The 17205-nt window shown below is 38.6% G+C and overlaps 1 protein-coding gene across 1 annotated transcript in view; it reads left to right on the top strand.

Annotated features, from left to right (window-relative positions):
- Positions 1-17205, top strand: part of LCLAT1 (lysocardiolipin acyltransferase 1) — a 119733-nt gene that overhangs the window by 61261 nt on the left and 41267 nt on the right. Inside the window, exon 6 of the mRNA XM_074168625.1 lies at positions 7585-7701. Within this exon, the coding sequence (XP_074024726.1) occupies positions 7585-7701 (117 nt within the window). The remainder of the gene's footprint in view (positions 1-7584; positions 7702-17205) is intronic.

Raw genomic sequence — 17205 nt, 5'->3', positions numbered from 1 at the left:
GCAGACAGGTGATGATCATTTCCCTCCTGGTTTGTTGAGCAGCCCAGGGAGGAAGCAGGGCAGTGGGAAGGACAGAGTGATGGCAGGGAAGATGACAGGGCACTGCTTCTTTGGAGATTGTATTCACAGAAAACATTAGCTCATATATTTTAAAATATTGTAGGAGACAGCAAAACCCCTTGACGAGCTAATCCTGCCCAAGCAATAATTTTATGCCATATGAGAACGATAGAACTTAATAATGTATTTTGTGTAATATTTTGAAAAAACTATTTTCAGAAAACTGTTATTGACATATTAGGAAGTATTACAACCTCATGTTCCATCTTTTAGGATAAGAAATAAACTGCAGTTTTGTTCTGAGTGGTCGCTCAATATCCTAGGGAACATTTTGAAAAAATAGAGGTAACGGCTCTTGTTTTCTGACCAAATTTTAAAACTGCTAATTGCTTCTGAAAACAAAATTCTTCTGGTGCTTAGAATGAAAAATACCATTCTACATGTACTTCACTGAAAAGCAGAATTGCTGTGCAGCTCTGTGCTGCTACGATTTTTTTATCCTCTCAGTGTTCACATGACATTGATAGATTTATTCCTCTTATAAAGAAATTCTGTAATGTTTTCAGGTATTCAAGGATGAAAGGCTTAAAAGAAATGTGTCACTGTATTTATATATGGGCCACTGCCTGACTTCATCTTGCAGTGTAAGATGCTATGTAACTAAATTCTAAAAATAGCAATGAGATGAACCCTGAGTAGTGTATTTACAGACTGCATGTACAGGGTCTGAGGTAATAATTATATACTTATTTCTGATAGGTCGGTCATCTTTTCGCTCTGGAGTACTTCAAGGTTAAAGCTAAGTGCGTCAAAGGTATTTTGTTGTAATTACTTAAAGAAGCAGCCCTCAGCAGATAACCATGTAGCCAGGCTTTCTGAAGCCCTGAAGGAAACAAAGCAACCATCAGTCTAGTGCTTCTGGAAAGCTGGAATACAACCTGCCATTTTGCTTGTTCTTTTGTTTTTATTGGTGTTCCTTACAAGACTCTCTGCAGAATTCTTCAGAAAGCAATAATAAAACCACAGTTGCTGTATTGCTCTGGGCCTATGGATTTGTGTCTGTATCCCTGTATGTGGTCTTTTCTTTACTCCCACTTCTCCTTTTTCCTTGTGTTTCCTTCTGTGTGACATTTCCTCCGTGAATCTCTTGTCGCTGTCTCGGCAAGAGGCATCGTGTGCCGTGGTTCATCCTCACCAATACTTGTGTTGGCCAATGGACCATTGCATGTTGTGCCAAAAAACCCTGACAGACCCCTTTACTCAGCTATGTCCATTTCTGAAACTCCTGTGGGGCTTAATTATCTTTGAATCTCCTGTCTCTGTCAAACTTTGTTTGCAGGCGGCAATAGCTTCAAAAATTAAGGGGAACGTTTGGACAGAGTGCGATTGCACAGACCTTTTTTCCTTGAGGAACAGCTCAAAAACAAGTAGAGAGGTTGTTAGAGCCCAGATTTGGCAGGAATGTTGTGATGTGGATCACGCAATATTCCGTCTAGAAGGTAAAAATGAACTGCAGTTGGATTCTTCTCTTTTCTAGTATGTGATGTACTTTGGTAATGCAAAAAAAAAATGTTTCAAAAGCACTGGTAGAGGTTGATTTAACATGTAATAGTTTGAAAGTAGCACAAATAAGTACAATTGCTTTTTCTTAAAATATTAACTGTGAGCAATATAGCTTTTATGCTTTCTATGCAAACCTCTAATAGATAAATAATTTTTTAATTTTTTTTTCTTTTTAAAGACAAATTTTTTGAGTTCTAATTTATTCTTTCACTGTCTAGCACCAATATCATTTGAGAGTACTTGAAGTCATAGATTTACATGCATGCTTTTATCACAATTCAGATTAAAGGAAAAGGTAGTACTTAATATTCAAATATCAGTGCACTAGTACAAAAGGGAAAAAAAAATGTAGTTGAGAGTTGATCAGAGATATTTGTATTAAAGTTGTCAGAATCAGCTTTACAGTAGGATGATGAGGGAAGTTTATAATTCTTTTGGGTAACATCCAGCAAAAGCCCATCAGCCAGGACAATGTTGAATCTGTAAAAGCATGTGAGGTTGGTTGTTTGAGATGAGCTAATAGCGTACACAGATTTCATGGGGAGCACAGGCTTAGCTTTTCACTGGGTACCAGTCTTGGAGTTTGAGTTCCAAATGCTCTTCAGACACAGGAATGCAGCTTGTTACTGCATTATGGCTTTCATCAAAGTCAAAGCCTAGAGATTCTTCTTCTCATTCAAAGCTATCTCACAATATAAAAACATAATTTGGCTTAAAAAAAAAATTACTCACTTTATCCTCTGATTTTCAGGGGCAAAAGCAATAGAACTTCTTAAAAATCTGTAACTCTTAAAAATCAAGAAAATGTGTGAGCATAATTTCTTCCTCCAGTTACTGTAAATGAAACTCTGAAGTGTGGTGCTTCTAGGAAGTGCTGACTTTCTGAACTTTTCCAGTAATTAAAGAATTTGATAAATGGGATTTTCCCACATAATTTTGAGATAAATGGGAAAAAATGTGATCAAATGATGTACCAAAGGCAGCATAGGTGCCAAAAAAATGTAAGAAATCAAGGCCAGAACCCTTAAATTCTTAATCATGGAATATTTCAGGTTGGAAGGGACCTTAAAGATCACCTAGTTCCAACCCCCCTGGCATGGGCAGGGACACCTCCCACTAGACCAGGTTGCTCAAAGCCCCATCCAACCTGGTCTTGTTCTTTTGTGTGGTTTGACAATTGCTCTGCAGTGATGTCTAAAGATTCAGATAAATTGGATTTCTTGTATTTGTCACCTCCCCAAAGACCATACCCATGTGTGAACTGTAGGAGACAGGGGAGGAGAGGGAAGTCAGCGCGAGACCAGAGGAGACAGACCATGAAGCAGTTCTCCATCAGGAAAGGTCCCATATTGTCCTCTATTAATAACCTGACTGCTTTCCATAAAAATAGATTATTCTACTTATTCTTTTTTATCATAGGAGCAAATAGAACCCAGGAGTTAAAATGCAAAATACACCTAAGAGGAATGATGAGCAGAAAGTCTGGGGGTGGATTTACTTTGGCTTAAATACAGCGTAAGAAAGAAAATATTTGTTTCTAGAAAGCAAAGCTTACTCATATTTTTCAGACAGATTAAGCAAGAGGGGGCATTACCCTTCGCCAAATGATGTGAGTGATCTTTTGGGATTAAGGAGACCCAAACTGAATTCATTTCCAGTCCCTGCTTCAAGAACTGCTTTATGAAATTGGTGTTAGTTGATTGGAAGCAAAGAGGAGAACTTATGTTTCCTCTTTTTAAGGGAGTGCTTTCACTATCAGGCTTACAAAGGCATCTTTCAGGTTTTTTTTGTTTGTTCTTTCACCTAAGAATGTTATCACCTGGACTGCATAATGATGAGACATCTGCATAAGTTTTGCAGCTCTGACAGTGTAGCCTGGTTGATTGACTAAGGGGTTTTTAAGAGGTGTTTGTTGTGCAAATACCCTTAGGATGGAGAGGATATAAAAATGGCTTTCTAATTTCCTGGATCAGTTTTCTAAACTCTAGGTTTCATATAGTGGGGAGCATCCCATTTTCTGCCTTGTGTTGTGTCCAGTCCTGAGCAGGAGACTTACTCTGAATTTCCCAGAGAAGGTTAAGGCACGAGTGTCTCACACAGGAGTCCCAAACAACAGTAGGCACTAAGGTGCTTACGTCGGATAAGGAGACAGTCGGTGCATTTCTTCGTAAGTCACAGCAGAGTAAGAAACTCTTTTCTTCAAATGCTGAGAGAAGCAGGAGGGGGAGGAAGAGCAGTATTCTTACTTTTGAGTTAAGTGAAAGCATATCCTACCCTTGCTTTCAGGATAGCATCAAAACCCCTTTGACCTTCCTGACGTGCTATAATAAATATTGTTTGATGCACAAAGACCTGTGGCTTGATAGTTGTTAGGAAAGGAAGAGGGAGATGATTTTTCCAGATGACAATGATCACTGTATTAGCTGGGAGCATTATTCTAGTTCTAAAATCCCATTACACCAGGGTCACGCAGAAGGGGAAGGGAACAATCTCTGTTATATAAAACTTACAGTCCAGAGGCAGGACAGGGATACAAATATCAGGAAATAGCTTAATAGCGTTGGCTGATGTGCCAGCGTCCAGCTGTTCACACATTTTTAGAAAGGCATTGTAGTAAAGGGAAATTTGGAAGATGTTTTACAGATGTTTACACTGAGTTCTTTCCAAGTGCAGGGAGGTACACTACGAGGAAGTTTGAAGATGATTATTTCAAGGCAATGGGCAGTGGAGGTCCCAAACCTCTTCTTCAGCATCAATTAGGTCTTGCTCAGAAAACAAAACTGCAGTGAGGAGACATAGGGAGAGAGTTTTTTCCTGAGTGCTTATTAACTGTGTGCAATTTGAAATGCTTAAGACTGAGATTTTTTTTAAATTTTTTTTTTATTATTTTTTCGACTGCTTAGCTTTGTGTAGACACTTACGGCACTTGTGTCTCAAAGCTTTGATTGACTTGATTTGCAGATTGCAGATGTTCCAATGTGAAACCCAAATTTGGATATGCAGAAAATGAAGACAACGCTTCCCCTGTCCTTTGGAAGAAACAATACGTTAGCTTAAAACTTTGTGATAAATGAATTTAAAGCATTTTACTTGAATCACCACAGAATCTGGAAAGGAACTCTTGACTTGTATACTTTTTATTAGAACACTCTTGTTGATCAGCATTTTTTCTTGGAAAATAAAGAGTTTAAGTTGAGCTAATAGCGCAATACAATTATTATGCCTAAGAGGTAGAATCTGACTTTTCAGAGGAGCAATTAATAATTACTGTGTTGCTCTTGCCTTTTCTGCCATTCCAGGTCTCGCTCGTGACTCACTTTGCAAGTTTACCATCACAAACATAGGGGTCCTAAGGACAAGTTCCCTTCGCTGGTTCAGAGTAGTCCTTTTTCAACACTGAGTGGAGTAGTAGTTGAGCAGACAAAAATAGATACTCTGATCATGTGGTTAAAGACAAGATGCATATGTCCAAGGAAAGATAAGTTTAAGTTACATAGCCAAGTGTAATTTTAGTATTTCACACATTCTGTAATTTTAGCAATGCTTTTTGAAGATGTCATATTTTCAAGTATTTGTACGCTTTGGCAATTTGGCAAGAACTAAATCTTTGGATTCTCTTTGCTGAATCCCTTGCTTGGCTACCGTGCAACAGCTTTGCTTTCCTCCAGATCACATGGTCAGGAAATCTGTGCACTAAATCTTCAGGGTTGCATGTATGAGAAGCAGTACTCTTATGCGTGGAAACATCAGATCAAATCACGGGGTGGGGGGGGAAATACTCACTATACTCATATGCTATAGCCTTTATTAATAGATAGATGGCCCTTTAGGAGGGACAACCACATTTTTTGATAAACAAAGGGCTCATGTAATTCAGGAAAAAAAAAGAAAGGTGCAGGAAAGTTGCATTACTGCAAAAAGGACATCTGGCACTACTGTTGAGTTGTACACTTGTGCTGTTGTTCCTTTACAGGAAAAATTATGATGACTGTAAGGGAAAGGACTTATATAGGACTTATAAAGGGCTATAAGTATCAATTCTGTTAAATTATTAAGCAGCAATATGGTTTTCATTACTTCATCTCCCATCTCTTTTAAGTTTAACTGTGGACACCTAAGAAACTGCTTGAAAAAGATGATATATTGCTTAAGCAATTATTTTGTCTCATAGATCTGTTGCTGGGATTTTGTCTGTTACAACACCTGTAAAACTATATAAATACAAGTTATTTAGTAAGGTAGTTAATCAAGTTGATTTTTTTCCATGTTGCCAAGGGAACGTTGCCTGTGTCCATTGCCTTTTGGCCCCAGGGAAGGCACAGCAGTGTCACAACGAAGGAGTGAGTGTAATCAGCAAAGCCTGTTTGGCTCCTCACTGAGGCTGCTTGGAAGAAGCCTCCCAAACATCACTGGAGAACAAATCGCTTCCTCTCCACTTGCCTTCAGAAGTTTTCACTTCAGTGTCCGCATCTTTCCTTGCTCGGTGGGCTCTGCTAGCAACTGGCTCTGGAAGCCTTTGTTCGGTTTTCTCGTGAGAGACTTCTTTTTGCCAGAGGTTCAAAATGTATGGAGGAATAACTCCATACACCAGCACAGGTTTGGGGCTGACTTGCTGTAAAGCAGCTCTGCAGAGAGAGACCTTGGAGTTCTGGTGGGCAACAAGTTGACCGTGAGCCAACAATGTGCCCTTGTGGCCAAGAAGGCCAATGATCTTCTGGGGTGCATTAAAAAGAACATGGCCAGCAGGTTGAGGGACGTCAGCCTGCCCTTCTACTCTGCCCTGGTGAGGCCACATCTGGAATACTGTGTCCAGTTCTGGGCCCCCCAGTTCAAGGACAGGGAACTGCTGGAGAAAGTCCAGCAGAGGCTACGAAGATGATCATGGGACTGGAGCACCTCTCCTGCGAGAAAAGGCTGAGAGACCTGGGTCTGTTTAGCCTGGAGAAGACTGAGAGGGGACCTTATCAATGCTTATCAATATCTAAAGGGTGGGTGTCAAGAGGCTCTTTTCAGTGGTGCCCAGTGACAGGACAAGGGGTAACGGGCACAAGCTGGAACACAGGAACTTCCATCTTAACATGAGGAAAATCTTTCCTTTGAGGGTGGCAGAGCCCTGGAAGAGGCTGCCCAGAGAGGGTGTGGAGTCTCCTCTGGAGATACTCAAACCTGCCTGGGTGGGTTTCTGTCCATCCTGCTCTGGGTGACACTGCTCTGGCTGGGGGTTGGACTAGATGATCTCTGAAGGTCCCTTTCAATCCCTAAAATTCTGATTCTGTATTTGTCACGGGGTTTAGCCACACTGCTTTCCAGCTGCCTTGAATGTACCCTGCGTATGGGAATGATCTCATGTTGTGACACTGAGGCAGGTAGTCAGAAAATTTAAACGGTGTACCTATGTGCAGCAGAGGTTGATGAATAAGGATTGGCAAATTCAGAATGAAGATGTAAAATACTATTCTAATGGATTAGATTAACTGTTTTCCTTCATTTAATGTTTTCGTTCCGGAATAAGTTTAACATAGTTAAACATTGACTTCAAGGTATTTCTGTACATAATGTCAAACCTACATTACTATATCTTGTGCCTTTTGAGTTAAAAAATAATAATTGAGCCAACTAACACACTTTACTGTGAAATGGGTATTGAAATGTACAATAGAGAACTATTAACACTCATTAATTGATAGATCTCAGGTTACATTTGATAAATATGAAAGTTATGCTGGTTATTTTCTAAAATGAAATGAGAGGGTAAAAAAAGGCTTTTCTTGCAATCCACATTGCTCTTCCTCATACCGTGCTTCAGCCCACACTTGCCGTCTGCCTCCACCTGAAAAGCTGTTGCACATTCATACTGTGTCAACTGCTGTTGTACCGTTCCTGTCCTATAATAATTCTATTTAATTCTTGGTCTACATGCACGCTAATAAGAAATGGGGCTTTTTGTCTTCTCTCCTTCAGCCAATACCAAAGCCCGCAGTAATGAATTCGCTGAAAAGAATGGACTTCAAAAATACGAGTACGTCTTACATCCACGAACTACTGGATTCACTTTTGTGGTTGAGCGTCTAAGGGAAGGTAATCCTTTTTTTTCCTTTAAAATAATGAATCTTACCCAAGCTGTCGAAGCTGATTTTCACAGAACTGCTTGAAGTAATTTCAGAGAAACTTTATGTATCCTGATCACAAAAAAAGCTGCCTTTGTTTGCAACCCTGTTTGAAATGATAGTAACATGGATAGATTTGAGAGTTGATAACACATACTAATGTCATCAGGAGATATGCAGTGGATGAAAACAACATTTTTATGTTTATTTAATATTTTTTTTTAATACTGCAGCTTGTTTAGCAGTCTACCTCAGAAAATAAAAGAAAGTTTATCCTTATTGTCTGTGCCAGTCCCTAACCCCAGCTGTGTAGTTGACACTCAACACACAGCCATGTATCACGCTGCCCTCCCTGAAAAACTTCTGGTTTTAAGTCTGAGAGCTGAGACAAGAAGTTGCTGTGTTAAATGGACAAGGGGAAGACGGGCAGCTGCCTGGTGCTGCCAGCTTTTTCAGGTGATGGTGACTTGCAGAAACTGTGTGAAACAGGAGTTGTGGTGCTTGGGCTTGGCCGAGGGGAGGCTGAGAGAATGCCTGATACTTGCTTTCTACCCAGAAATGGTCTTCCATCTCTGCATTAACCTGGGGGTAGAGATTGAGTCCCTGTTATCGGGGGAACAGAGTATAAGGATGTGATTGCTTGTTAGCTCAAGATGTCAGTGGGTTGCTTTGGGAATGGGCATTTTGATGAGGTTTTAGGTTGTAACGGTGTAACCATTAAATGATACTGATGTGGTGGTGATTCAAATACAGATGAATGAGTGTTCGTAGGATATATGAATGTGTGATTGAAGAAAAAAAATGTACAGTATATATGAAGTGACTTATTTATAGGCTAGTTCTTCAGGGAAAAGTGATTCTAGATCTTTAACGTATGCTGGTTATTCTGACTGCCAAAGGAAGAAGTTTGAGATTACTAAAAAGAATAAGGGGCCTGCTGGTAAGTTTTTTTTTTTCCTTGCTGGAATCCTTGCTTGGATTTTAGGAGCAGAGCTGGCTTGCATTTTGCCTCGTTTCTACTAAGCAAATATCCTAAAATCACTGTAAACTCTTTGATATTTTGTCCAGCTGGACAATCCTGGAGCATGTGTCTATTTGACCCTATTTTTATTAGACATTCTGTGGTGGACGTCTTAGATTTTCATTTATCTTGAATGTTTATTACTCAATTTGTTGTAGTAAAAAAAATAATTGCCACATACACAAGTTCAAAAGCTTGCTTTACTTAAAACTTTTCAGCATTAGGTTAATTTAGTGCATAAGAATATTTCTAGCCTGGAATAATTTTTCAGTTAAAGGAATGTTTTCCACTCACAATATTATCAACTTAAAAAAAAAAAAGAAAAGAAAAGATTCTGCATTTGCTGCAGAAATGAGCTTCGTGGTTATACAGTAATTTTCTAATTTTATAAAAATGCTTTTCTATTGCTGTATGAGAGATCTATGCAAATTAGGCTAATGGGTTATAAAAAGGAAAATATCTGATGCTGATTAACTGATTTTATGCAGTACAAAGCTGGGGAAAAACAAAAAACATCCCTGGATTATTTTTTTGTGTCCAGTCTTTCAAATGTTTTTAAGTCCTACTTTTATTTAAGGCAGGCAAATGTTGTGTGACATATTAATGTCCCTTTAGCATTGAATTTATAGGTATTGGGTATCTTGGTAGGCATTATAAACTTTATATGTTATGACTGTATGCTACGATGTAGTAAATTATGCGTGAAAAGGCAGTACAACTAGCATTTTAAAATACATAGTTATTACTTACTAATTTAAGAATTGGTTTTCGATTGTTTGCAAGTGTGCCAAATAGGGACCATTTGCATTGAAATATTTTATTTTTATAGACAACCTAACTGTAGTTGCTTGACTTTAAAACAATTCAGTGTATTATATATCTGCACATATATATTTTGTTCTGTACAATATAGATGTCTAGGTAGATTTTCAGATGCAGATGGCACAATTGATACTTAGCATTATCATTCAGTTCTGATTTGACTTATTATTTAAAATATTAGAATGCCTTTTTTACAATTCTAATTTTTGATACTAGGAGTAATAAAGAAGCCCAGGATTGTTAAGGATATGGTGTCCCTGTTTCTGGCCTGTCCTAATGCTACAATACTAGCAATAGTGATAAAAATAGGCTTATTTCCTTTTTTCCTGCTTGTAACTGCAAGCTCAGAGCAGTGTGTGTGACTTTAACATGCAATAGGGAGTGGTGGAGATTTTAACATCATGTTTACGTCTTTGAAAGTATTTTTGTGCAGAGATGACAACCTTATTGCCCTATAGCTCTCCTGTGAATACATTTTGGCTCGTGGCCGTTTTCCATTCCTGAGGCTTAAGTGTCTTTACTTCAGGCCTGAGTACATTATTTTGCTCCAAAAATAGGCTGATGAAGAGAGGGGGGAAATGTCATAAGAAGTTTAACTGCTTTTCGAATGTTGAAAAAACTAATTTAATTTGGCAAGAACCCCGATTAATATGCATCACAAGCTGTAGCATGAAAGAATTACCTGCTATTACATAAAAATAACTCTTAGCAACCCTTCTGAATAGAAATGAAAAATCAGGAAAAAAAACCCTTCAGTAAAATGTTGCTTTTATCTCTGCAGCGGGTTTTTTCCTAGAGGAAGCACAGTCTGCACCCTGACAGCATAATCTGAGCAGTTATCAGTCCTTTTGCTTTCCGTAGGTGGCAAAAATTTCTGAACCATGTGAATGGCTTTGGCAGTGATGACCAGCACTCAGATTCCTCCGGCTGCCTTCTCGCTCTTACATGGTCATTATTTCAACTATCTGATCTCTTTTGCCCATAAATACTGCTATGATGGTTTCTAAGCCATTGCTGAGATTATGGGAGCTAAGAAAAAAAATAATCTATATAACCTCCACCAAAAAAGCAATAAAAATTGTTTAGGCAATACATCTCATTCGCGTTTGAGTCTGTTACCATTTTTTCCCACATTCTAGCTCTTCATGAATTATAGCTCTTACCCCCTGAGCTGACTCTTCTAAACAGAAACCCAGGTAAATCTGACTGGTTTTTCCTTTCATTATGCTCAGGTGCCAAGAGAGTGAAAACATTATTTTACTTGTATATGATCACAGTACTGTTTTCTCATTCATATAAACCTTAGAATCACCCAAGAGTACACACAGACTATGAACATTCTTTAGATATATAATTAATAATATACTCAGTAGAATAAGCACTACAGTTGTTACTGGTTTTTTTAAGCAGGAGAACGACATAAATTTGATTCAGCGTTCATTTTTGGAGAAGTGTGTACCTTTGGCTCAGTAATAATTTTGAGTAGGATGTTTTAATATAATGTCATTGCTTGTGCATGGTAAAAGAAAATATGGTATAGATATAAGAACACAAAGAGGGAAGAAGCGCACGGTAGCTGGATAAGGTCAGCTTGTTACCTGATATGCAGTATAGAGAGTTACCTGAAGATGTGGAAGTGAGTAAGAGAGTAACAAAAATTTCAGTAAGGACTAGGGAATATGGAAAAGTATTAGAGATTAAATAGAGATTAACAAAATATATGCATTTTTCACCCCTGCAAGAAAAATCATCCTTCTTGGCAACAATTACTGAATTTCTAGTCAACTGTCTCTGCAACAGGTAAAGCAGGTTTGTGAGATTCTTCCTTAATCTTCACTGGTGCGTGTTACTCAAAATAGCACTAGCCTTTTTTCATAGCACGCTTTAAAATTTGCTTCTGCCAACAGTCTGGCCCTACTTTATCAAAATACTTGAAGAAAGTGTATGAACTCAATTAATTGCACATTTTCTCAGTGCTGAAGCACATTTGATCGCTTGGATCTCTTATTGTGGGAAATAGAGGAATTACCCTGTGGAAGACCAAACTTTTGTTGACCAAAGTGACCTCTGGAATGCCACGGATTTTATTGCATCTGTTTAGTTGGCTGTTGATAGACACCAAAGGGAAATAAAATAGTTGCTTTGCTTCTTTCCAATTCTGTTCACTTGATCAAGTAATTTGTCTTGCCTCAGCTGTTATGAATCCTGGTTTCAGTCAGCACCTGGTGAAAAATTACTACAGCTTTATGCTATATTTCTTGTGGGAACGAAGGTGAGCATTTTTTGGAAAGACAGTCGTAACATGTGATGAGCAACAGAAAATGAATTCTAGACTGCAAAATTAAGCCTGGTCATGATTTCTTTTTTTTTTAATATCATCACTATACACCTCTCTAGCCATGACCTCAAATCATATCTAACCCTTTTTTAAAGCCTGAAGCTTTGAATAGATGTTATGTATGGAGTTGTTTTTGGCAGAACTTGGGTTAAGGAAAACCATCTCCTTTTACAAAATATGGGACTTTGAAAATGACAGAAATCTTCAGGAATTTAAATAAGACTTTTATATAAGCATGCCTTTAACAAAGTTAATTAAAAACACTTCTGGTTTATATAATGCTCTTGAAGATCTAGTTTGTGAGATCCTTCTTTGAAAGGTCAGGAGGTGACTCAGAAATGAAGTATAGCTTTTCAGCCCTGGTTGTACTTTATAGTCTTTTCTGAAGTGCCAAATGACATTGAAAGTTCAGATGGCTTGAATGTTCAGTTTCAACAAGATGGAAAATAATACTAGTTGATTTGATTCAATATTGTCTGGATTCGTGGAATAACATATATTATCTTGGCATAATATCTGTAATTGCAGCCAAATAGTCTGTCAAGAGAAAATAGTTGTTTACGAATGTTTTCTTAAAATTGCTTCATGGCTTTTAAGTATTTTCTCACGACTAAATAAACAGTAAGTGTTAAGACAGAGCTGAGGTTTTAAAGCATCATTAGAAGATTATTCATACTTTCGCAGACAATCATTTCTGCCAACATTAAATTTTAACTGACCTCTTTTTGACGCTTCCTCTATATCCATCAACAATCTTTAATCTCTGGATACATTGGACTGGGTGTTCCTATTATGGGCTTTATATTTTACTGATTTTACAGTATGGTGAAGAGTCAGAATTATATGCCTCCTTATAGTATTTAAGCTTCAAATTTATTTCTGGTTCAACTGCAAAAGAAAAAAAAAATGCAGATAACAGCTGCCAACTGCAGCATCCTAAAATTAAAAAAAAAATACAAATTTAACACACTTGCCTTCATTGCATATCCTTACTGATGAGAAGAAACAGGGATTCTCATCCTCTTGCCATGATTGATTCAAATTTGGTAGTTTTGCCCCAAAATAGATGTTTATATATATACACGATCAGAAAACAGTCTGTATATTCTACTGTGTATTCCTGGGTTTCAGGGTTTCACAGTTGTACAGGATTTCAGTAATTGCATGCAAATATCCTAGTCTCTTTCATTGCTAAGGCAGGAAGATTGTATTTAGGTGTTCAATCCAGGAGATAGATATAGATATATGTAAATATTTTAATCCTGTGACACTTATTAACTATTATGTAGATTCTGTATGCTTTTCTGGGAGCTGTAGTATCCATCTGTGTGTATTTATGTACTTAACTCTTAATGCCATTTATTTTGGTTATGGTACAATGTGCTTATGTGGCGCTTTTGAGCTAATAATCTAGGGAGACAGTTTGTGATTTGCAGATTAATGTATATTTAAAATAGTTAATAGGAGGTGACGAGCAGCACTGCTTGAAAGCTGGTTCGTTCACCGAATGAACATAGGGTTCGGTTCACCTTTGCTGGGATGGGAAGTAACCAAACAGAATCATAGAATGGTTGGAGTTAAAAGGAACCTTAAAGATCATTGAGTTCCAACTCCCCTGCCATGGGCAGGGTCACCTCCCACCGGACCAGGTTGCTCAAAGCCCCATCCAACCTGGCCTTTACTCAAGCAGGTCCTTGTAAGTGGCATCTGGGTGTCCTTGCCACACGTGAAGAACGTAGCAAGCTCCCATATAAAGCCCTAAAGAGCTTAGGTGACCGTATTTAGGAGATGATTCTGTCTTGAGCCCTGCAATTGCCATGTGAGCTGAGGTGCTCAAATTTTACGTATTTGTGTAATCGGTGGTTAAAGTTGAGACTCTTAATTCAGTAATTTATTAATGAGACCCTCCAACTTGAAGTAGCCAGACTTTATTAACTCCCAGAGCTCTTTTCTTACTCTGACTTTGAAAAGAGAGAGGTAGTAGGAGGCTGCTTTTATGAGTGGATGAAATGTCAATGAGGGATGGTACCATGATACTGCAAAGGCTTGTCTTCTGGTACAGGTGATGCTTCTGCTCTCTGTACAGCTACATCCAAAGAACCTAGAGCATACAAGACAGATGTTCTATCAAATTATCAAATGTAAAATGAAGTAATACCAATTTCTAAGTGTGGATTGTTGGTTTTTTTTAAGGGAAAATTGATGCAGATATAAAATTAAGGTCTGTAATAAGTCTGTTTATTGACTGAAATGCTCAGGCTCTGGTGGGTGGGGTGTATGAATGAATGGATGTATTTATTAAATATAGTGTTTTCTACTCTGACACACAAAGTTTGTTTCCTCTTCACATAAACATTGGGTGAGGTGTGCAGGTATTGATCACAGAAATGTCTGCCGAATTACCTTTGAGAGGTTTTATGTGCTCAAACTGAACCACGACTTCAGCAGCTTTCAGGTTCATGCCTACCTTGTCTAACGTGTAATGGAGGTACAGGACGTAGAAAGGCCCCACATCAAATAAGAGTAGGGGTTGAATCTGTTGTTTTAACAAAAACTAGCCTCCCTCTTTGTGACTGAACAGATTTTTGACTCCCAGAACGATGTGCTGGGCCACTGCCAAAATTTCTGTGGGTTTTGGTGAGGCCAGAGCTTGCACACTGACCCGGCACTGCCATCTCAGAGCAGCTCTTGCCTGTTTGTGCTGGTTGCTCAGTGCATGTGTAAACCAAACCCGGTCTGTTTTGGAAGCAGGAAAATATAAGTGGCCACATGAGCGTTAACCTCAGGTCCTCAATCAACTAATTTCACCCGTAGATCTGTCGGATCTGCAGAGATTAAGCAGCAACTCTAAACCATCGTTCCTCAGTGCAAGGAAATTCTTCCCAATTTTCTTCTTTTCCTTTCTTATTTTTCCTCTGTGCCTCCCAGAGTCATGTTACTAAGTAGACTGATACTCAGAAATTACAGAGCTATTGTGAAAGAGCTTTGAGCGATTTTTTAGCTGAAAATGCAGTATTAGAGCTTCACTGGTTGCCATTATAATCGAACTTTTGCTTTTATGAGAATTGGATCCTGTGCATTAAATAGCGTCGCTTTTGATAGAGAAATATTGGTCTGTAAATGGAAGCTTGCATGGCTTTTGTGTCTTGTGTTTGTTGGTAGAAAATTCATAACAAATTAGTTAATTAAAAAAACCCACAAAGCCCTTGTTCAAAAACACACTTTTATCGCTCGGCACGTCTGTGAAATTCAGCAATGCAGAAAATCGAGTGCAGGCTGTTGTGCTTTATTGCGAATGCTGACAGTTGTCTCTGTAATCTGGAACATGGGAAAGGGCAGCTTGACTTTTTCCAGAACCATGTTAACCGTTGATGATTACCATATCTCGCAAACATCTGCATGTGTTGGCTTTGACCTACTTCTCAGAATGAGCACCAGCTTTCTCTTAGGTATTTTCTGGCCTTTAGCACACGTTGAAGTTTCTGTTGCTGTCTCTTTTTTCATGTCTTACTGGAGCAGTATTCTGTGATATTTGCCCCACCTCTGTGGCAAACTGTCTGTCGTTTCAGTCCTCCTGGGAAGGATTTGGTTTTCTCCAAACCACTCTCTTCTCTTGGCCCCCCATCCTCTCCTCTTCCCAGCCTTCGTGGCTTTTGAGAAGGGAGCACAGCCTTTTACCGGAGGATTCATGGTGGATCCATGTACGAATCGCTCCCTGTGGTATTTACAGGTTGACATGTTGTTGTTTGTGTCACCCATGTATCCATGGTACTCACTGGAAATATTTCAGGTTTTACGTTCTTGAGCCTATCAAGATCCATCTACTGAAATAATCTCCTTACACTCTTACGTGTGAGTCATGGCTGGTGACAAGCAGATATACCATGCGGTGCATCATTTTCCATTTGCCTCCTTGCAGGTGATTAATAGTCGCTGTGGTAACCATACTAAAAAAGTTATTATTTGCCAGCAGTTACCCTACAGTGGTATTAGAGGTTTCCACTGTTTTCCCTTAACTCAGAATACACAGTATCTGTGGTAACAATGTGGTAATGTTTGGCGAATGTGGACATTTTTAATTGCTTCAACTGGAGGCCTGGAACGATGTGAGCTCATCCGATTGCATACGTAGAAATGAAGCTTGGCCACAGATGAGTTCTGGTAAAATGATTGCTCAGTAAAAACTAAAATTATTCCCTGCAGAATTTTGAAAGTATGTTCCTGCTTTTGTTTTAAATCTAATGTTTATGGCCTATTGAAGATACTTTGTAAAAAAGTTATTCTGGTTGTTTTTGCAAACGGTCCATTTAGTTGACTTGTTCACTATATCCTCGTGCTGGGCTTGATACTGATAAAGTATGCTGAATACTGTAAGAATTGTCCAGGGAATTTGGGTTTTTGCGGCAGAACACTGAGCTTTGTGGTTGTCTTTGAAGACTTATGGCTGCAGGATAGGTAATAGGTGAGCCTCGGCTAAAGTTTGAGTTTATTAATTGCTGCTCATTCTTGTAAGCCAATGATCCATGTTTGTGCAGGTGATGTTTGTTGGATTGGTAGCATATTTAATTATTGCTAAAGTTGGAATTAATTCCTATAAACAGAGGAATAGTATTGATACCTGTTTATTTCACATGGGATTACCAGACGCTCTACTCAGCATACCCATTTCTTGGCTCTGTTTATTAGTAAGGCAGGTAATTGCTTCAGGCAGCCTTGAGTAGAGAGGAGCCTAAACATACTTTTCCCAGGACAAAATACTGCTTTAGTTTCAGTTAGGAGATGATGTTTCCTGATGTGTTTATTAGAAAAATGGCAACATCTACAGGCTGAAGAGACTAATTCCAAATCAGAGGCCCATTGTAGAGATTCTCAATCATATTTGATGGATTCCCCACTCTTCCACTTTTTGCAGATGCTAGCTGTTTTCCTTTCCAGCTGCATTAAAGTTGCTGCAAATGTATTTTGTGTATTCTTGATATCATTTTTCTATGAGTAATTGCTGGCAGGGGAGAAGGTCCGTGGAGTATCATTTCAGTTGCTGGAAATGTTGGAATCCTCAAGTTGTTCAGATACAGCCCCAAAATCCATGAGATACTAATACAACTTTCAATCTCCTCTTCTTGCAAAATTTGCTCCTTATATATCATTAAACCTTAAGTAGTGTGTTTCTTTCATTCCTTTCTGCTGTTGCAGCTTCAGCTCTTCTTCCCATTGCCCTCCTCCCAGTCCCCTGCCATTATTTTCAGGGCTTACAAAAATTAGCCCAGCATCATACTTTTCCGAGCTGACTCAGA

This window comes from Numenius arquata, chromosome 2, assembly GCF_964106895.1.
Source record: "Numenius arquata chromosome 2, bNumArq3.hap1.1, whole genome shotgun sequence".
Classification (NCBI taxonomy): Eukaryota; Metazoa; Chordata; class Aves; order Charadriiformes; family Scolopacidae; genus Numenius; species Numenius arquata.
This window is presented reverse-complemented; position numbering and strand designations above follow the sequence as displayed.